At 45.0% G+C, this 22,945-nt stretch overlaps 1 protein-coding gene across 3 annotated transcripts in view; it reads right to left on the bottom strand.

The window, feature by feature from the left end:
- Positions 1-1,471: 1,471 nt before the first annotated feature.
- Positions 1,472-22,945, bottom strand: part of KCNS3 (potassium voltage-gated channel modifier subfamily S member 3) — a 41,818-nt gene continuing 20,344 nt past the window's right edge. For all 3 annotated transcript variants that reach the window (XM_027855644.1, XM_027855645.1, XM_027855646.1), the window contains 2 exons: positions 10,837-11,031; positions 1,472-3,702 (listed from right to left, as the gene is read on the bottom strand). In XM_027855644.1, the coding sequence (XP_027711445.1) occupies positions 2,168-3,643 (1,476 nt within the window). In that variant the 5' untranslated portion in view covers positions 3,644-3,702; positions 10,837-11,031 and the 3' untranslated portion in view covers positions 1,472-2,167. The remainder of the gene's footprint in view (positions 3,703-10,836; positions 11,032-22,945) is intronic.

Raw genomic sequence — 22,945 nt, 5'->3', positions numbered from 1 at the left:
TGAAGACTCTACTGAAGACTTCCAGGAGCGGGGAACCCTCCCCACCTGAGGCAGGGCTGGACAGCTCCAAGGATGAAGGAACTCTTCTTTAAACTGAGCTAAAAGCTGCTCATGTGGTTCTGTCCCCAGTGTCTCCCTTGTCCTGCCCTCAGAGGACCAGCAGAGCCAGGCTAAGCCCCCGTTCTTCATGAGAAGAATGTTCTTCTACAGATGTTTGAAGAGAGTTATGCTATCTCCCCCACCCAGTTCCCCCAACTGAATCTTCTCTGGCAGAGTACCCAGAAAAGCCATTTTTACCCTGGCTACCATCTGGGCACACCTGAAATTGTCTATGGAACACCAGAAATGAACTAGACCACTCCCCTACCCTGCCCCTACTATCTAATTCCCACCCCCCACCCCCACTACCAACCACCACAGTTTTGTTCTACATTCAGACTCAGGTCTACAATAGCAGCCCCCTAAGATCTAGTCCAATCTTATTTTACAAAGGAAGGAGCTAAGACCTGAAGCACTCGGGGAGAGAGTGACAAAGATGGTTTCAAAACCAGTGCTCTCTCCATTGCCCCATGACTCCTATTCCTTGGGGAGGATGTGACCGTTGGCCTCCTGATACTGGGCTTGGAGAGGCCACAAACTCTCCAAGGGACCAAAATGGAGAATCCCTATATTGGCACAGGTAGGAGGGACCTCAGAGATCATCAGGTAGGAGTGTCTAGGTTACTTAAAACTATTTTGTCTTCTACAGGTTCTCAGATTCCCCCATGTTTTGATATTCTGTGTCCTAAGACATAGCTCCTCCCTTCTCCCCTCCTTTGAAATTCTCTTTTCTATGTTCTTAGGTCCCTCCCAACTCTGGCATTCTGGATTTTCTGTTCTAAGGACCCTCTCAGCTACAGTTGTCCTGACCTATATCTCACCACTGGACCCAGATGGCTCGGAGGAGACAGACTGGTGACTTTGCATAGCCCTCCTTCATTTAAATCCAATTCACTTGCATGTCATGGAACCACCTCCCTGATGTCATGGTCCTCTTTGAGAATGAAGGACAGACAACAACAACCACCCTTTCAGCTAAGACATTCTATGTTCTAAAGCCTTCCTGATATTCTGTATTGTCTGTTCTAAGGTCCCTCCCAGTTCTGACATTCTTTTTTATTTCCTTTCTATGACATTTTCTTTTCTATAACATAGAGAAAAGATGAAGGAAGGAAGGAAGAAAAAGAAAGGAAGGAAGGAAGGAAGGAAGGAAGGAAGAAAAAGAAAGGAAGGAAGGAAGGAAGGAAGAAAAAGAAAGAAAGGAAGGAAGGAAGGAAGACAAAAAGCATTTCTTCAAAAAATGGATTATTGAAAACAAATATCTTTTGTTTTCTTTCCCATGAAAGCATTTGGATGTTAGTAAGAAGGTCTGCAAAGACCAGATTTTGCTTTCCCAGTATAAGAACACGAGACACCAGGAGAATCTGTGCACTGATGTAGGATGTTTATTAGGCTCCTAATCTCCATGTTTAGCGTGTGAACTTGATTGCACATGCACCGTTCTCACTTCATGGCTTTTACATGCACGTAGAATCTTTCATTGCCTGCATCCCATGCCCTACACCAGCAGTTTCCCTTCCTCAGGACCATGGTCAGTTCCTAGCCCATGAGGAAGGATGTCCCCTGTGCGCTGGTTGTGAGTATCAATGCGGCATTTAGAACTGCTTCCTCCCTTGTCTCAAACTGCATCATGGATGCTATGTAAAAAATAAATTGCTGAATCAGGCATCTTCTTCAGCCTCCTTGAGAAAAAAATAAAGCCTGAGCTATGAATTCCGAGCAATGATTGTCTAACCGTGGCCAAAAGGTTCACCCTGAGAATTAGTGATCTGAACCAATGTGCCAAAGGCTAGAAGGTCAGAGTGGCTATATGTTGCAAGAATGGCAGCAACACCCCCAACAAAACCAACATGCAAGCCACTCGCCAGAATCCCAGAGGTCCTGGGATGTCAAAGCTGGGAGTGATCTCAGAGACTGAACCTAACTGTCCCACCTTGATAAAGAGGGAAACTGAGGCTCATAGACAGCAAGTGACTCACCCAAGGTCACACAGCTAGCAAATGGCAGAGCCATAAAGCAAACCCAGCCTCCTGAATACCCTATATGCAGCTGATGTCTCCAGAACGCATCACTTCACTGTGTCATTCTCTAAGGATACAGTGTCATAAACGTCCTCAGCCTCATCAATACTAGATGCATCTGTGGAGTCTTGCTCACTCACTACAATCCCTGCAGAAGAAAGGCTAGAGATAAAGGAATGTACTCGCTTAGCATAAATATCCCTAATATTGAAGTATGGTAGCTCATTGCAGCCCTCGGCTGGTTCATCACTGCCGTGGTCCACATCAACATCCTTCTGTTTCTGATAATACTTGGAAAACTTGTTGAAAATAATGGTGATGGGAAGGGCCACCACCAGGATCCCACAGATGATGCAGGTGCTCCCCAGGAGTTTTCCCGCCAGTGTGACAGGATGGGTGTCTCCATAGCCCACGGTGGTCATGCTGATGGTAGCCCACCACCAGCAGATAGGGATGCTAGTAAGCCCCGACTGAGCATCATCTTTTTCCACAGAGTAGACAAGCACAGAAAAGATGGAAATTCCCACTGACAGGAAGAGGAGGAGCAGCCCGACCTCATGATAGCTGTGTCTCAGTGTGGCCCCAAGAGACCGGAGCCCAACCGAATGCCGGGCCAGCTTCAGGATACGAAATATTCTCATAAGCCTGAGGATCTGAACCACCTTCCCTACATTCTCAATGTCTTCACTGTCCTCATCTTTGGTGTCCACAGCCAACGTGGCGTAGAAAGGGATGATGGAGACAAAGTCAATGATGTTTAGCGGGCTCTTCCAGAACTTCTTCTGGCAAGGGGCAGCTACCAGTCTTATCACCAACTCACCGGTGAACCAGATGATGCATGTGATTTCCACTGCTTCCAAAATGGGGTTTTCTACCCCATCCTCTGTTTTCTGGAACTCCGCCATGCTGTGGACACACATCGCCACAATGGACGCCAGCACGACGCTCAAGGAGGAGATGGCTATGAGCTTGGCTGACAAACAAGAGGCAGGGTTTTCCATCCTGATCCAGATCTTCTTCCTGATGTCGCCGAAGCGCATCGTGTCAAACTTCTCCAGCTCCTTCTCAAAGATGGACGACTCTTCGAAGGAAGAGTCCGTACTCACATCGTTGCTCTTCTCGTCCCATTCCTTGTTGGGATTATCGTCTTTTCGTTCCTGGTACCGGTTACTGCAGCAGGAGTCAATGAAGAGCTCGTTAATGCCCCAGTACTCAATTTCCTGGCAGAAGGAGAACACGCAGAGCTCCTCCATGACATGAAGCTTGCCCGTATAGTAAAAATTCAAGACGTAGCGGAACAAGGAGGGGTTTCGGTCAAAGTAATACTCCTTCTCAGCCACGCTGTAATCATCACAGAGCTCCAGGATGGCCTCCTCTGAGTGGCAGGTGAGTAAGCGCCCCAGTCTGGTGTGAGGAAAACGTAGGAGGGTACTCTGGCCAACAGACTGCCTGAAGCCCCCAACGTTCAGGTTAACCAGTTCCTCGTCTTGTCCGGGGCTGTGGAAAAACTCACCAAAAACCATGGTGAATGCTGCAGGCTGGCTGCTGATGCGTGAGACTGACAAGGGAGATGGTAAGGCATCTGGAAGGAGAACAAGACAAGGTTAGGTGGCTCCATCCCGTTAAAGCCCTGACAAAATACTTTTAACTCTCCCCAGAATGAGGCAATAAATTAAAAACCCAGCAGGAAATGAAACCACAAACACAGGCGCTCCTGTCTGCTAAGAGGAAATTAAAACCAGCCTCGGTATTAAGCCATGGGCCAATGTTTGAGAGCACAGGAACCCAAGCTGGCAACTCTGCCCACCCCCCCATCCCCAAACTCCGTTTTAGAAAAACAGACCAGGATATAACTTCTGTCCAAACCCTTTTTCCTATTGTTAGGCTTAATAATTTTAATTTTTTTAAATCTATAAAATCTACCAAAAGTACCACAGTTTTAAAATTTTTGTATCATGTGGGCAAAAGAAATCCTTTCCTGGTGTCTTTTATGAAGACAGAGGTTCTTGAAGGCCATGACCATAGAGTGCTATGACCAAGCCAGTGAAGATGTTTGGATAAGTTTAGACCATTGGAAGGATGGCCAGCAGAGGAGAAATTGTGTCATGAAGCCCATTTCTAATGGGAAAGAGAGATTAGCTGTAGATGAGGGAGGGACACGCATGCATGCATACACACACACACACACACACACACACACACACACACACACCCCTATGAAATCTGGGATAACGCAGCTAGGACATTCACTCTTCCAGAGACAAATCCAGAAAGGTTTCCATGCTCATAAGGTATAACTCAAACCCTTCACTGAGTCATGGACTGAGAGATAATCAAAGTTGGAAGGAAACTAGAATAGAGAATGCAGAATGTTCAAACTGGGAGGGACCTCGAAAGAGAGAGAGTCAGGGATGATCTGGAACTGATAGCACAGAAACTAGAACATCAGAGCTTGGGGAGACCTTCGTGCATAGAATAGAGATGTCCAGGTTTAAAAGCACCTTAGAACATACAATGTCCGGGCTGCACTTAGAACACAGAACACAGAGGTCATACAATGCTACCTGTGAAACTGAAATTAAACCACCCAGGTCTTCACCTCTATTCTCTCCCAGGGGCCAAGGGGGCGCCCTCGCTGCCTCTCTCTGCTTTCCTAAGCCCTGGCCAGCTCAAGTTTCACTCATTCCATAAATCCTTCCATCACTTTCAGGTCTCCTTCCAAGCTGTCAGTATCTTCCCCCACCAAACAATCCCTAATTATACATCTATGTATACGAATATGTATATACATTATATCTGCTTATATGAGTACTCATGTGGGCTTGCCTGACGGAATATAAGCTCCCTGAGGGAAGGTCTGTCGCACTTTTGAATTTGCATCTTTAGCACCTGGTACAGTGCCTGGCACATAGTAGGTGCTTAATAAATATATCTTGATGGATTTGGTCCAGGAATCCCCCCTCCCCTTTCTGAGTTCCCAGAGTCCTCAGCATCTGTACCAGCCAATCCTGCTTAATTGTTCCATTATCATGTCATGGGTGAGAGTCTTGTCTTCCCACCTAGACTGCTAGTTAGGAAGGAGCCATGCTGCCCTTCTCCCAGGATTATCCCAGCTTGAGATGCTCTGTAAACACTCAGTGGCGTGCAGCCTGCCTCATAGAGCTCTGCAGAGTTCCTAACTCCAGCCTGTATTTCACTCAATCATCAGACCATAGGGCTGGAACTGGAAGGCATCTTTGAGATCATTGATTCCTACTCTCTCAAACAGATGGAGGAACTAAGACACAGAGATAGAAATGATTCACTGCTTGCCTGGTCCCCCTGCCTTTGCAGATCCTCATCTTCTCACCACATCCTGTCCCCTCCCAAACCTAATAACAACCATAATTATAATCATAGTTAACAATTATAAAGCTCTTTACACTATTTCATTTGGACTTCATGATAACCCCATGAAGTAGGTGCTACATTATCCCTGTTTTGCATATGAGGAAGCTGGGGCTTCCAGTCATTAAGACACTTGCCCATGGTCACAGGTTTCAAACCTGGATCTGACCTTCTCGCCACCTGCTTCCTCACATCTCACTTGAACCTCTCAGGGTCCTGTCACCAATCCTAAAAACATCCCCATGAGGTAGGTCAGTAGGGAATGATTATCCTCATTTTACAAAGAAGGAAACTCTGACTCAGAAGGGAAATGACTTGCCTGGGGTCTCATTGCTAGTACCAGGATCTGAGGAGATTCCAGGCCTTCCTGCTCTAGGCTGCCTCTTGGACAAATGTACAATTTTACTTTAAAACTACTGGACAGGTCAAACTTCCTCATTGTATGGATGGAAAAACTGAGGCCCAGAGAATGAAAGTGACTCACCCAAGAATACACGCTAAAGGTGGGATTTGGAGCAGGCATCTTCAGGTCTCCTATACTCCACTGTCTCTAACTAATGGGATGGATGAGAAAAGCATTTCATAATCTTGAAATGGCAGCTGACATTGTCATCAGTATTATACCCACTCTGACAGTATCTGGGCAAGAACAGAAGAGAATGTCTTCTCCCTCCATGTTCCTGGGAACCCCACAACCACCCATCATACCAGGGATTATTCTCCTGCAAAGGGGAGAAGAAAGGATGTACCTTGAAAACATCATTTTGGGCTCATCCTTCTAGAGAGAAAACTCCCTGTTTCCAAAAAGAAATAGGGACATATCAGCCTGCCATCAGCCTAAAGGCTCTGTCCACGGTGCCCACGTCCCGAAGGCTGCAGAGCACATATTATCTGTTGTACCAGCTAATGGGCTGCTTGACCTTTTCCGGAGACTTCCTTTCCTTCTTTGCTTTCTATTTTTAGCTAGGTGTTTTCTTCTCCCAGCCAGGGATGGTCCCTAGACTCTAGTTATATTATTCCATGGCTTCAGATCTCCTTGGAAAGGAAATTCCACACAAACCCACAAAAAAATAATGACCGATAGTTTATATGGTGCTTTAAGATGAACTAAGTGCTATCCATGTTTTTTCCATTTTATCCTCAGGACAGATCTCTGTGGTGGGTAATACAGATATTATTATCATCACTTTACAGATTCACATAACATGAGAGTTGAAAGGGACCTCCTTAGCCATTTGAAAGAAATTCCTACTATCACATGCCAGCAAATAGCTGTCCATTCCCATCTTGTAGATCTTCAAGGAGGAAGAGCCCAGCACCTTCCCAGTCAGTCCAGCTCACTTGAGGATGTCTCTAATTCTTAGGGAGTTTCCCCTAACCTCCAGTCAACATAGACTTCTTTGTACCTTCCTCTACTATTCCTCTGTCCTTTGGGACCAAGCAGAACAAGCCCAATCCTTCCCCCGCATGGCAGGCCTTCACGTATTCAAAGATAGCCAGCATGTCTCAGGCAGTCAGTCAACAAACATTATAAAGTACCTAATATGTGCCAGACACTGTGCTAAGCACTAGGCATACAAAGAAAGGTAAAAGGTAGTCCCTTTCCTTAGAAGCTCACAAACTAATGGAGGATACCACAAATAAACCAAACCAACTATATACAGAATAAATAAGAAATAATCAGCAAAGAGAAGGCACTAGAAATAAGAAGGATTGGGGAAAACTTCCTGTAGAAGAAGAGATTTTAGTTGGTACTTGAAGGAAGCCAGGGAAGTCAGGAGGCAGAGAGTTGGAGGGAGGGAGTTCCAGACATGAAGGACAGCCAGAGGAAATACCCAGAGCTGATATATGGAGTATCTTGTTCATGGAACAGCCAGGAGGTCATTGCCACTGGATCAAAGAATCAAAGTCCAGGACTAAGGAGCAAAAAGCCTGGAAAGGTAGCAGCGGGGTGGGTTATGAAGAGCTTTGAATGCCAAATAGAGCACTTTGTATTTCCTCCCAGAGGCAATAGAGAGCCCCTGGAGTTTATTGGGTAGGGGAGTGACATGGTCAGACTGGTATTTTAGGAAAATCACTTTGGTGGCTGAATGGAAGATGGACTAGTGTGGGGAGAGACTTGAGGCAGACCCCCCCCCCCAACAGCTATTACAATAGTGCAGGCATAAGGGAATTAGGTCCTGAACCAAGGTGGGAGCAGTGTCAGAGGAGAGGAGGGGCCATATTGGGGAGATGCTGCAATGGTGAAATCTACAAGAGATGCTACAAAGGTAAAATTGACAGGGATGCTGTGGAGGTGAAATGGACTAGAGATGCTACAGAGGTGAAACTGACAGGGATGCTGTGATGGTGAAATTGACAGCAATGCTGTGGAAGTGAAATGGACAAAAGATGCTACAGAGGTGAAACTGACAAGAGATGTTGCTAAGGTGAAAGCTACAGGCCTTGGCACCATATTGGATCGGGAGCACAGTGAGGGAGAATGAAGAATCCAGTATATCTTCTAGATTGTGAGCCTGAGGATGGGAGAGAACAGGGTACCCTCTACAGTAACAGTTCTCCAAGCTCAATGTGTCTCCAGTTCCTTCAGCCAATCTCTGTATGGCCTGAACCAAGACCCTTTACTATCCTGATTGTCCTCTGAACGCTCTCTAACTTATCAATTCCCTTCTTAAACTATGGTACTCAGAACTGAACACAATACTCCAGCTGAGACCTGATGAGGGCAGAGGAGAGAGAACCAACCTCTCCCTATTCTTGAAAGCCACGGCCCCACTCACCACAGCCCAACATGGCATTAGCTTACTTGGCACCTATATCACAGTGCTGACTCATCCTTTTTCTGAACAACTGCTCTCTATCCAGGCCTCCCCAATCTGATATTGATGGAATTGAGTTTTGTGCCTACATGCAAGACTTTGCATTTCTTTCTATTGAATGTCATCTTATTCAATTCATCCTAATGCTAAAGTCTGTCAAGACCCTTTTGAATCCTGACTCTGTCATCTGGTATCTTAGCTCCTCCTCCCAGACTGGTGTCATTGGCACATTTGATGAACAGTCATTCAAACTGTGTGTTTCTCTAAGTCATTCATTGAATATTAAACAGTACAGGATAGGGCACAGAAGTCTGGGGCACTCTTTTCCATTGACATGGAGTCATCCACAATTATTCTTTGAGTTGGATCATCCAGCCAGTTCTGAATTACTCCAATGGTATTATCTCCTAATTCATATATCTTCATCTTCTCCACAAGAATATTAGGAGAGATTTTACCAAAAGCTGTGCTAATATCCAAGTAAATTCCATTGAAACATTCTCTCAGCAGCTAGTTTAATAATCCTTTCTGAAAAGGAAATGAGGTTAAGCTGGCACAACCCATCCTTGATGATGACAGGTGGATCCTCGTAATCACCCTGCCTTTCTAGATGTTTGCCATCACTGAATTACACTTTGTCATTTGCATTCTTTGCCTTCTGTGGGCATCAAAGTGAGTAAGTCAACATGCATTTATTACGTTCTCACTATGTGCCAGGCACTATGCTAAGTGCTGATGATAAAATACAGGCAAGAAGAAAGATAGTCTCTGCCCTCAAGGATTTTGCATTCAAATGGGGAAAGATAACATATAAAAAAGAGTGGAAGGGGGGAAGGTACCCACAAATCAGAATGGTGGAAAATTCTGGAAAGTCAGAAGCAAAAAGGAATGAAGAATGATGGGCTGGAACCACTCACAAAATGGGGGCTCCTGGAAAGATTTGCCAATGGGAGAAGGGGGCTGCAAGGGAGAGGGATGTTATAGAGTGAGAAGTCAGCTAAGACATGGTGGTAAACTCAGGACAGTCAGAAGCAGCTAGGGAGGAATGGGGGATGGCTATAGCACATGGGAGGGGCAATAATGTGAAATCAGCCCAGAAAAATCATCATGTGGTGAATAAAAATTCTGAGAGTGGGGTCTTAACAAAAATAGGAAGAAAAAGATGGATAACAAATTAATAATTAGCTATTAATATAATAGCATACTATTAATTTCTTTCAATCTGGAGACAGACTATGAAGAAATTTAAATGCCCAATGGAAAAGTCTGTGTGTTATCTTAGAGGCAATAGAAACACAGATAGAAAGTATTTATTAAGCACCTACTATGTACCAGGCGCTGTGCCAAATGTTTTACAGAGATTGTCTCATTTGAGGATTTGAGCAGAGGAGTGACATAGACAAGTCTATGCTTTAAGGTGGTTATTTTGACAGTTGGGTAGAAGATGGAGAAGGCAGACCCTGCGGGCAGAGAAGGAGTTAGGTGACTGTTGAAATAATCCCAACAAGAGCCAATGAAGGCTTGAACTGGGGTGGTTATGAAGTGAATACAGAGAAGGTGAGAGATGTTGCAGAATCCAAAAGATGAGGAAACTGAGACTAATAAAGGCTAAGGAACAGCTAGTAAGGGTCTGAGGTAGGATTCAAACCCAGGTCTTCCTAAGAAGTGCCAGGTCCAGCACCCTATCCACTGCTCCACCTATTTTCCTCCTCATTTTGAAGAAGAGGAACTTGAACCCAGTAAATTTAAGTGGCTTGTCCACAGTCACACAGATAGGAAGGGTCTGAGGCAGGATTTGAACTCGAGTTTTCCTGAATCAAAGTCCAGTTCTCCACTGGACCATGCTGCTTCTCAATCTGTCTTTCAAGGGATATTTAAATCCCATCTTGACACTTAAATCAATCAACCAAGTAAAGCGCATAGCAAAGACAAAAATCAATCAGTTGCTGCCCTCATCAAACTTGCATTCTAACTATGCTCAAGCTTCCTGCTGTGTGGCCAAGGCCGGGTCATTTAATCTCTAGGGGGTCACTCTTCATTCTCCACCTTCAGTTGTTTGTACTGGATGCCCCACCCTGGGTGCCCCACCCACTTCATTGAAATCTGCTCATCATGGGGGCAGCTAGGTGGCACAGTGGATAGAGCACCAGCCCTGAAGTCAGGAGGACCTGAGTTCAAATGTGACCTCAGACCAAACACTTGACACTTACTAGCTATGTGACCCTGGGCAAGTCACTTAACCCCAATTGCCTAAAAAAAAAAAAGAAGAAGAAATCTCCTCATCATACCACTATCAGCATTGGACACTAGTAAAATGCTTTCTAAACCTTAAAGCACTGCAGAAACATGAGCTTTTTACTATGCCCATCGGGTCGTCTTCCTCCTCCTCCTCCTCTTCCTCTGCCCCAGTGTCTAATGTTCTTTACCATTACAGAATTCTTGGCAACCAGCCTACTGAAGGCCTTTGCTTCCCCCCCAGAACCGAACCAAGAGACAGACAGAGTTCTTACCCACACCCAGAAGAGGTCACACAGGCTCCCCTCATCCTGTCCAGTGGAATTTCCATCGCTGACTTAGCGGTACCGTACGCCTGACCCCACTGGACTTGGTGGTGCATGGGAGGGATCCGCTGGGCAGATGGAAGAGAAGAAGATGCTGGTCCTGGCATCTACAGGCCAAGGAAGCCAATGGGAAATCCTACTCACCTGAGGAGGAAACAATTAGAGAAAAAGGTCACTGAATCTCCAGGGAGGAAGTCACAGACTGGCTGCTTCTCTGTTTCCCTGCCTGCCCTGATTCTTCTCAATAATGAAAGGAATCCCTGGAGCCCACGTGCACTGAGATGAGAGTGGGATGGTCTCTCCTCCTGGTAGGATGATGTTCCCATCAGAAGATGGGAGGAAACACAGGGGACTCCACAGGGAGCCCAGCTCAGGCTAATCAGCACTCCCCCAAGGCTGAGTAATACTGAGAACAGGGCTGCAGACTGTCTTCATATTCCCAGTATCTAGTACTGGATCCAGCACATAGTAGGCACTTAATAAACACTTATTAAGTCAAATTGAAACTGGCTTGCCCAAGCTCACACAAGGAATAACAGTGCTGTAATCTTCTGAGTCACCATGCAAGAATTATCCCCATTACACAGATGAGGTAAGTAAGAATTCTGAGAAATACCTTGCCCAGGGTCATGTAGCTGGTTTGGCTTTTGCTTTTGTATACCCAACCTCTAGCACAGTGCCTGGCATACAGCAGGTGATTAATAAATGCTGAATGGTCAGTTAATTGATTAGTAAGGGTCAGAGCCAGGACTCAAGAACCCAGAGCTCCTGACTACTACCAATGAATATTCTTTTCACTCCCTCATTCATTTCAAATGAGTATTTGCACCTTTCATCATTATCATCCTTAACATTTATACAGCCCTTACACTGTGCCAGGCATTGTGCTAAACACTCTACAACTGTTCTCCCACTCAACCCTCACAACAACCGTGGGAGGTAAGTGCTTTTATGATCCCCATTTTTCAGATGAGAAACCTGAGGCAGACAGAGGTGATTTGTCCAGGATCCCACAGCTAGTCAGTATCTGAAGCTGTGTTTGGATTCAGGTCTTCCTCACTCCGGGCCTAGCGCTCTGGTTCCCTAGAGCCGCCCTTTCATCTTCTCAGCTCTCCCTGGGATAGTTTATTTATTAGTTCCCAGGGTGGGGTGGGGCACATTTCTGCCCTTTTCTGTACCCTGGTTCTGTAGGTTAGGACCCTTAAACCATCACACATTCGCCTCTGTTAGAAATCAATAGACTTGAGAGGCCCCTGTCAAGTTCTTCTCCTTTTCCTCTCCCTGCATCTGAACCCACAGAAAGGCCCTGCGGGCTCTAGGTTGGCAGTGAGATATCTGAATTTGTTTAGTTTGAATTGAATAGAAAGAAGATGGAATTGGAGGGACACTGAGTTTTTTCAAGCCGCAAGTAACAGATTCACAGAATTCTCCACCATCTTTTTCCCAAGGAAAAGGTGACTGTTGATATTTGCCAAATTCATCATTAAACAAGCAAAATGTTTCAAAATGATACATAAATGTTTCATCTCAGAAGCGATCAAAGGCAATAGTCAACTTCCCACCGCTGATGCAAGAGACTGGATCACTCTTCAGCTGTTTCGATAGATTTACAACAGCAAACAGCAAACCGCCATCCTCCCGCCCACCAGAGTTCAGCAAATAGCCAACGCCAGGACAGCGAGGTTGGGTCCTGGTTCTCTAGGTCAGAAGGAGGCTGCTTGGGAACTCAAGCGCTCCTTACATTAAACTGACATTGAAGGGATGCAAGTCTTAGCCTTGAGCCAGCCAGCTCCATTAGACTGTAAGCTCCTTGAGGGCAGGGACTGGATTACTCTCTCTTCTTTGCCTCCCTAGTGCCTGGCACAGGGCCTTGCACACAGTAGGTTTTTATCAAAGGTTTGTTGGGTTGAAGTGAAGTCAAATCTATCCTTCCCCTGCCCTGTCAATGTCATATTTAGGGCCATTTCCAGAAAGAACAGCCCCGTCCTGCCCACATGCCCTCCCCCCACCTTTCCAACCCTCTTCAAATAGCACACAGTGGGTGGGAAAAAAAATACTGTGATTACTAATTTATCCAGCAGCTCGGGCTCTTATTTTTTATTTGTTGCTTTTGCAAACTGCCCGGCTAGTGTTTTATTAATTATTAAATGACAATAAGAGAGGGGCCAGGGCAGACAGAACACTCTCTTCTCAGGAACTGCACACATGGACAGCTCACTAGTTCTCAAGCCGGAGCTAAGACCTGCTCCTCCGGGTGCCTCGCATCCCTTTGTGCACTTGCCCCCAAGGTCCTTCCACCCACTCCTCATTTAGGTGCCTATGGCCAGCTGCCTCTTCCCCACCCCGAAAGAGCTTGGGGTACAGCTGGGTGCTGCCATCGATATCCTGACCCCATTCCCCTCCCCCAGCCCCCAGGCATCAGCCTCACCTTCTTCTCAGTATCCCCAGCACTAGCTCTCGCACTTGGCTCACAGTAAGCAGCTAGTATGTGGTTTCCCATTTCATTCCTCTCAAAATCACAATGTATCTATTTACCTGTTTCCCCCCCACCCCGCAACACACACAGATATACACACATGAAAATGTAAGCTCCTTGAAGGCAGGGATTATATGCTTTCTGATGCAATATCTCTGGTGCCTGGCACATTGATAAACAAGTGTTAGTCATATACACCTTAGTATGAATTTAAACCCCAGACCAACTCTTTGTCCGAAAGTGATTCCACTTTAAGCCTGATTTCTGCAATGCTTTATAAGGGAGTTGTGGGGTGGGGGTTGGGGGATCGACAATTTTCCAAAGTCTCCGAGCACCTTGCATCTGCTTCCTCTTCTATACCTGTTTCTTCTAGGGGACACAAGCTTGCGGTGGCACTCTGAAGGTAAAACCGCATGGAGTCTTAGGATTTTGATCTTTCATTTTAATCCATAAAGAAGCTTCCCTTCCTGGCCTGTGGCCCCCAGCTACAGTAACTCCCCCCATCCTCTGCCCCACATCACCCCGTGCTCCCTTCACCTCGCTGAGGTGCTGATCTGGGCTGATTTCATCACCTGACAGAATTGAAGCTCGTTAGGGCAGGGGCTGTTTCTTCTTGGGCTTTGTATTCCCAGGTACCTATCACAGTGCCTGGTACACAGAAGGCACTTAATAAATGCTAATTGCAGGGAGTCGGAGCACCTCACTCAAGGTCACAGGGCTAGTAATTCTATTCTTGGGCTTTGAACCCAGATCCAGACTCCAAGTCAAGGCAATGACACTAGCCAACTGCGTGACCTTCGCCAACATATCTGAGTCTGTTCCCACCTACACAATAGACCTTGTGTTCTCCCTCCCTCCCAGGCTTATGGTAGGAAAAGCACTCTGTAGAGCTAAAAAGACATCTAACTGTGAGTAAAAATGGAACCCACAACCCCCAGCCACTCCCTGGCCTCCACACTGCTACCGGGCCCTTTCTGACCTGTTAGAAGGACCCTCCAGAGCAAAGACAATGGCCCGATGGGACATGGGACAGCCGAAAAAAGCAACAGAAAGTTGCAGTTAATTTATGGAACAATTGATCAGTGAACATTTATTAAGCACCTACTAGGTGCCAGCTACCACATGTGCTAGGGTTAAAAATTCAAAGGGAAAGAAAAGACAATCTCTGCCCTCAAAGAGTTTATAGTCCATGGAACAAATGACCTTGCTTAGGGGGCCTGAGTCCTAGATAGCTGTAGGATCCAAAGATTCAGAGCCAGAAGGGAGCTCAGACACCCTTCTAGGACTGTGCTGCCATTTTAGAGATGAGGAAACTGAGGTCCAGAGAGAGAAAAAGAACTTAATTAACTCAAAGGCACAGATTAAGTTACCAGCAGAGCCCAGATCTGAAGTCAGGTTCTCTACAGCCTAATCCAGGGCGCTTTGCCTTAAACTCCCTTTATCCCCTATATATGTGCATGCACACACACACAAATGTACACACACATACACACACACACACACACACACACACACGCATACATATGTGCACCTACATGCACATAATGCAATGCACACAAGCACACTTCAGGTACCGCTCTTTCTGAATGCCAAGTCACACTCTTCGGGGATTGACGATGTAACCACCCAGTCAATACACACCAAGCACAAATCAATTTAGAACTCTGAGTCCAGGATTTCCATTAATTGTTCTCACCCCACCTTCTAACCCACCATCCAATCAATCAATCCAAACAGGCTTATCGGCTGCCACTCCATGCTCAGCCATCTGTGAGTGCCCCATAGGGGATACAAGGTATGGCAACAACCACTTCCTCTGGACCCCAAATAAAAATCCTGATGAAGGCAGACTTGCCCTAGTGAACATTAAAACACAGTGGCAAGTGGTTCTCCTCCAGACTATCTCTTCCTGGACAAAAGTGCAGAAAATTCAAGCACAAAAATGAAAAGAATAAAGGTGTCGGTAACAGAAGCCAAGGTTCTATTTCTAAAATTGAAAGCAAAAACCAGAGGAGGAATTCATTACTTATTTATGAAGGAATGTTGTGTAATAAGATCATCCACCCTGGGAAGAGATCTAATTACCAGAGAGGGATGGAGGTGGGGGCAAGAGAATCTTGATGAAGCCCAAGCGATGTTGCTATCAAGTGAAACTACAGACCACCTGGACAGAAAGAAGAAACAGATGAGAGGTTTGAGAAACAGATCAGGACAAGGCAATGATATATAATAGTGATGGAGGACCTCAATGTTCCAGATATTTGCCAAATCTCTTTCTCACCAAATCCACAGCAGCTAACAATTTCTTGGCTTCTCTTCATAAGTTTACCCTTCAAAATAAGATGGCAGAACCAAAAAGGGGAAGTGATCTACTCTGGACCTTATATTTTTACCATCAAGGAGAAATTCTGGATTACTGGGAGTAAAAATGATGAGGTCTGGGAAGTGTCCAATCCTTCTAAATTTTAAATCAATTTTTAAAAATTTTTCAAGCATTTAGTTTTTCTTCCTCCCACCTCCCTTCTCATTTCTTGAATCTACTCTCATTTTTATTTCCTTTCCTCTCCCTTCCTGTTCCTTTCTGTCTCTCTATTAACTTAAATATATTTTAAACCAAACTCTTTGTGTGTATGTGTGTGCGACCAGTTAAGTTGAACCCAGAGTTCAAGGATACAGCTCCCCACCCCCACCCCTTTCTGTTTTGTGTGGATTTCTAGTTGAGCCCCCTCATTATGTGAGATGATAAGTCGTAGGAATTTAAACCCAAGATGAGTGAGAAGACAGTAAGAGAGAACCAAGCTGCTCTCTGAGAGTCTGTCCCTTTCCCAGATGAACCACGACCAATAGTACTGAATGAATTGGCAGATGTGACAGCTGAGTAAGTTCTCAGGGACCTTTAAGAGACCTTGGAGAATGGGACAAAGGCCCCCCAAGGACTAGAGAGAGGTGACTGTTCTGATTTTCAAAATAAGGACAGAGAGAGTAATTTGCTTGACTTCCCATCCTGGAAAATTTCAAGAACATAATATATAAAAAATGGTTTGTAAAACTGAGAAAAAGAAAGAATGATAAAGTACCAGGATGGCTTCAGCAAGAATAGATCATTCCAGAAGAACCATATCTAATTTTGTGATGGGGTAACTAGACTGGTAAATGGGAGGAATGCTGATTCACCCAGATTTTAGGAAAGTTAAGCATGGCCTTCCATGATTGAATCCTTGTAGACATTAAGGAGATATGAGCTAGCTAGACAACAGTCCAGGCATGGGCTTAGCTGCAAGTAGGGTGGGCTGTCTCAGGAAGCTGCAGATCCCAGTACCCCAGGATCATGCATTTAGAGCTAGAAGGGACTTTAGGAGTCCAACCCCCACAATTTACAGAGGAGGAAACTGAGGCAAACAGAGGCTAAGTGATTTGCCCAGGGCCATGCAGCCAGGAAGTGTTTGAGATAGGATCTGAACTCAGATCCCCCTGACTTCAAGCCCAGTGACTTACATGCCACACTATGGGTTTCCCTTCCAGAAAAGCTCATTGGCCATGTGGTGAGTCTGCTTAGAGGTATTCTAATTAAGGTACATGTTGGAACTAGATTCCTCTGAGGTTGCTGTCAGTTCTGAGATTTTGTGACTCTGATTTCATAATAAATATTGGAGAGGAAGGGATGGAGACACTGGGAAATAAATCGGCAAACTCTTCTCTCATGAGAAGATTCCATTGGAGAAGAATTGAGAAGATGCTCCTTCCTCCTCAACTTGCAGAGATGGGGGACTGTGGGTGTGGAATACTGCATATCCTTTTACATATGATCGATATGTTCATTGATTTTGTTCAACTACCTTTTTTCTCTTTTTAAATCTTTGCTACAAGGGATGTCTCACTAGGGACAGGAAGGTGAAGAAATATTTTCAGAAATGAAGGTGATAGAAAAATAAAAGATTTATCAATAAAGAGATTTAAAAGAAAAAAAAACCATGGCAAGGGGAAAAGAAATAGTTATTATTAGCATTTATCTGACATGTATAGGACACTCAAGTTTCCAAAGAGCTTTATCCCACTATCTCACTGGAGCCTCATAGCAACTCTTGGAAGTAAGCACATCTAGATATTGTATTTCTATTTTAGTCATGAGGAGACAGGCTCAGAGTCACACAGTAAGGAAGTGTCAGAGGCGTGATGTGAGCTCAGGGCTTCTTGACTCCAAGGCCAGCTTTCCCTGCACTACAGCATGCTGTCATTTTAGAAGACAGATTTCTGAAATACTGTTCCCCTGTGGCCAACATCCCAATAATTAACCTCTCCACCTGGGCTATCCATCACAGACAACCACATAGTCCATGGCCAGGCCATACCAGGTGCCTTTCCAGCCTGGGAAGATTGGCCAAAGCTGGGAGTCCACTGGCCCACAGGGTCCCCTCCATGCATCAATAAGGCAGGAGAGGAAAATTCCAGGAATGTTAACTTCCTCAAATTCCATAATAAATTCCAGCTGAGTCACATTCATCCTTTTTAAAAATGAACCATATAAAGTTAGAAGAAAAAGGAATAGATTTATCTCAACTGCAGAAGGGAAATAAAATTTTATCTATTGAACAAATAGAAAAAAGTTTTAAAAGGACAAGGTAGATGGATTCAATTACATACAAATAAAAAATTATTTTCCATTCAAAAACAATACAACTAAGATAAAAAGAAACACAACAGATTAGGAGAAATATCTGAAACAAATATATCCAAAATTTGACAGTTAAAGTATATTTTTTAAAACTGATACAATCATAGCACCTATTCTCTAAAGTCACTAGACATAGACAACTTACAAAACAGCATTCACAAATTATAAGCAATTGTTTGAAAAAATGTATTAATTTTTGTTTATACAAAGAATTGAAAATGAATATAACTCTAAAGTACTGCCACACATACATGAGATTGGCAAAGATAAACAAAAATGACAAAAACCAGTGCCAATGGGAGTTGTGTTGAGAAACATATACATTGCTGATGGAATTGCAAATTGGCAGAATCTTTTGGGAGAACAGATTGGCATCACTAGAAGAGATAATATCCTATTACTGGGAATCTAAATAAAACTTTATATTTAGGAAAAGTGCATTTCAAGATATATCTCATAAATTTAGTGGATTCTGTACTAGTGGAATCCACTTAGTAGAGTTGTGATCTTATCAGTATGGGATCTCCCAGCAAGGATGCAGTTCAAGTCTACCTAGGCCCTCACAACCTGGGTGACCATGTAGAAGCTTTGCCATGGAACCTGTATGGGGGCTCACCCAACCTGCTGGGGCCTGTTCCTTGACCTCAAGACACCGTGTGGATACCAGTAGGGCACAACCCACAATCCTCACTTGCACCCTCTCACCGATCTTTTTCCCATCAGACTTCTCTCTGCTGACTCCCTTTACACCATTCCTCCTGCATCGTTCGTCACTGGTGATGAGCTGGAGCCTCCCAAGCCACTGTCCTTTGTTCAAGCCTCGATTTCGGTCCTTCAGCACCTTACATGGTCCAGGTTGGGCAACCATACATACAGTGATGCTGGCAGGCTGTTGTATCAAGAGGATGGATCTCCATTTCAGAGAGGGCTCCAGATCATGAAAGCACTTTCCTCTTTACCCGAGCCAGTGTGGTCAGCTCTCCTCCTGCTGCTCAAGTCTGGGCCGTCCAGCCACTTACATCATCTGCAGGGTCTGCCCAAGAAATACACCTGACAGACCCACTCTGCCGGAAACCATCCGACTACAAAGTGAGTCAATGAGCATTGATTAAGTCCCTGCTGTGTGCCCAGCTGCTCTGTGGCTAAACACTGGGCATAGAGAGAGGTAAAGGGGACAATTTCCTGCTCCCAAGGAGCCAGCTCAAGCTAACTGAGAGAGACAACATGCAAACCAAGGATTACCTTCCTAGCAGGCCTCTGGTGAAAGCAGCAAGAATGGATTGCTAGTATTGGGGCAGGTGTAGGCCCTTAGGTTTGGGGGGGGAAGGGGAGAGACAGGAAGGATATTTTAAAAATAATATGTTTGTATGTGTATATGCATATAGTTCATGAAAATAATGACATTTGATTTTTTTTTAAATCACTACCTGCACAACTTTGGGAAAATCACTTACCTCCTTAGTCTTGATTAGCCAACTATAAAATAAAAAGGTTGAAATGGATGATACTGAAAGCCTCTTCCCACTATGATGTTCTCTATTCTCTGTTCTAAGGCCCCTCTTGGGTCTGATATTCTCTGTTTAATATTCTAAAGTCCCTCCCATCTCTGCACTCTATGTTCTAGGGTCCCTGATAACTCTAGCATCCTCTGTCCTTCCCAGCTCCAACATCCTGGGATTCTGGGATTCTAAATTGATTCTTCTGATAGAACCAGGGTCTCCCACCACAAATCCAGATCACAGATCATCCAAATTTTCTCAGCCTGTAAGATTCTTGTCCATATCCTCCTGCTAATCCTCAATGGGGGGCTTCCAGATGGGTCTGAGCACAAGGAGAGAGGATCTAGCTCCTCCCTAGTATGGGTCCCTTGGCCTCTCTGCCTACGAGTTATTCCCTTTAGGGCTGCCATCTCTTCCTGCTGCCTCACTCATGTTGACTCCCAATCTGCCAACATGGCTCAATCATTTTCAGGGGAGCTGCTGTCTGACCACGCTTCTCTTGTTGGTTATTTGTGAACTAGATTTGTCTAACCCAAGAGGTTACATTTATGCCTATTGTATGTCATCTGATTAAGTGTTCTAGCCTATCAATGTCCCTCTGGATCCTGACTCTGTCACCCACTGCATTAGTGGCCCCTCCTAGACTGGTGTCATCTATAAATGCAACAAGAACGACACTGATGCTTTTATCCAGATCATCGATAATGACTTAGCAGAGAGCTAATCAAGTCAAGTCACCAAACATTTATTGAGGGCCTATTATGTGCCAGCCACTGAGCTAAGCACCAGGAATACAGAGACAGGCAAAAGCAAGACCCTGACCTGAAGGAGTTCTAATGGCAGAGACAACGTGCACAAGAATAAGTCCATACAAGGCACAGACAATATAAATGGAAAGTAATGTCAGATGAGGGATGGCTGGGATGGAAGGGGGCTGGCAATGGCCTCTCACAGGAGGGGAGATCTGAGCTGAGACCTGAGGGAGGCCAAGAGGAGGAGGTGAGGAAGGGGAGCATCCCAAGGATGGGACAAAGCCTATGAAAAGGCACAGGATGATGTGAAGCGGCAAGAAGACCAGGGCAACCCTGGAGGCAAGGAGGCAAGGCATGAGAAGGTAAGAAGGAAAGGTAGGAAGGGTCCAGGTTGTAGAGAGCTTTAATTTCCAGTACTTCATATTTGATCCTGGAGGTGAAAGAATTTATTGAGCAGGGAGGTGGCACAATCCATCCTTTACTTTAGAACAATCACTTTGGCAGCTGAGTAGAGGATAGGCAGGAGCGAGGAGAGACTTGAGACAGGGAGACCAACCAGAAGTCAGTAGTCCTGTATAACAGTCCAGGTGTGAGGTGATGAAAGTCTGCACCAGGCAATGGTAGAGACCAGAAGGAATATAAGAAATATTATAATAGTCAAAGTGTCAAGATTTGGTAAAAGATTGGATATGAGAGGTGGGTGTGAGGGAAGAGCTGGGGATGATACCAAGGCTTTGAGCCTTGGTCAATGGGAGTGAAAAGGAAGTTGGAAAGAGATGAGGATTTGGGAGGGAAAGGTAATAAGTTCAGTTTTAGATGTGTTAGTTTTGAGACACAGGACATAACAATTTGAAATATCCAATAAACAGTTGGTGATACAGAACTGAAGCTAGAGAGAGATGCCAGGGCTGGATAGATATATCTGAGAATCAACTGTGTAGAAATAATAATAGAACCCATGGGAACTGATGAAGTCACCAAGAGATTATTACAAGCAGGAAAAAAAGAGCTCAGATCAGAGCTTTGGGGGCACCTACAATAAGAGAGTGTGATATGGACAATGATCCAACACAAGAATCTGGAAAGGAGCAATCAGACAATTAGGAGGAGAACCAGAAAAAAAGCAACATGCCCCTTGCCTGGGAATCTCAGCTCTGATCACCGAGTGAACCTACTTCTGGACATAGGAACAATTTTTGTGTCACAGTGTCTAAGTAACTTCTGGGTTTATACTATTATATATAGACAAGCTGAAGAGTCTAGAAAAGAGGGTAGCCAGGATGGTGAAGTCCATGTCATATGAAAATCAGTCAAAGTACTTTGGGATGCTCTGCCTGGAGAACAGAAGAGTTGTAGAGGAAGAGAGAGAGAGAGAGAGAGAGAGAGAACGATAGATATCTTCAAGTATCTGAAGCACTGTCACTTGGAAGAGGGATTAGGGGATTAGACTTGTCTTGTGTGGCCCAGAGAGCAGCACCAGGAGTAATAAGGGTGGGGGAAGGGGGATTTATAGGGACAACTAACCATTACTGTGGCTGGAATTTGAACCTCTGTCTACTGCCTCAGAATCCAGGAAGATGCTTAATAAATGCCTAATTGATTGAAAGACTGAATTCTACCATGCTACACCTAGATGGTGATGGTGATGGTGATGGTCATAGTCATCTGCCTCAGGAGGGAGTGTGCTTGTTCTCAGATGTCTTCTATTTCATCACTATTTCGAGGTACATTAAGACCATTTAGATGTTTCTATTGTTTCTGAAAAGAGTCATTTGGGATGACAGAGAGGGGAGCAAATGTTCTGTACTCCAACTTGCAGTACTTCCTTTGCCCATGTTCTCAGTTTGGTGGCTTTCTGGTACCTTGACCACAGCATTCAAACACAGACCATGTAAAAAGACTGCTCTCATTGCAAGAGAGATGAGGGAAGAGGGGCAGAAGCAACTCTGCTATGACACCAACTGTCCAAAAACCAAAGTGGAGCTGCATCCTTCCTGGAGCCCCTGGGAGGCACTGCCCCCTCTGCCTGAGGAGGGAAGAGGGAAATCTAGGACAGGCTCAGTGTCCCCTCTCCTTGGCTAAATAAGCTGCCTGTCAATCAGAAACAGGCCAGAAAGCCAAACTGAAGGGTGTGTTGAAGGGAAACATGTGTCCCTGGTCCTGCATATCCATCCATCTCTTATCAAGGAGAATAGTGATGTACCCAGGAAAGAGTGCTGGATTTGGGAACCAGAGAACCCAGCATCAAAATCTAGCTGTGCCCCAACAATGGGGTCCAAAGTAGCAGAAGAGGGTGCCAAGGGCACTCTGAGTCTCACAGTTCTTAAACTGCCTATAAATACTCATTTAATTGTTGGTAATCAACATTTACTAAGTGCCCACTGGGTGCCAGGCGGTGGTACTGCAAAGACAAAAAGGAAACAGCCCCTGCCTTCCAGGAGATCACAGGCTATAGGGGAAAACAATGTTGACATGTAAGTGGAGATGCACATATACATGGAACTATCTACAGGTAGAGATAATCTAAATATAAGGTCATTTCATGGTGGTGGTGGGCAGAGGAGGCAATGACTGCTCGGAAGATCAGCAAAGACTTTGTGCAGAAGGTGGCATTTAAATTGACCTTTGAATAAAACTAGAGATTTAAGCCAGAGAGGAG

Source organism: Vombatus ursinus, unplaced genomic scaffold, assembly GCF_900497805.2.
Source record: "Vombatus ursinus unplaced genomic scaffold, bare-nosed wombat genome assembly UNPS02010980.1, whole genome shotgun sequence".
Taxonomy (NCBI): Eukaryota; Metazoa; Chordata; class Mammalia; order Diprotodontia; family Vombatidae; genus Vombatus; species Vombatus ursinus.
Note: the sequence above shows the minus strand (reverse complement) of the source record. Positions and strands in the feature narration are given on the sequence as shown.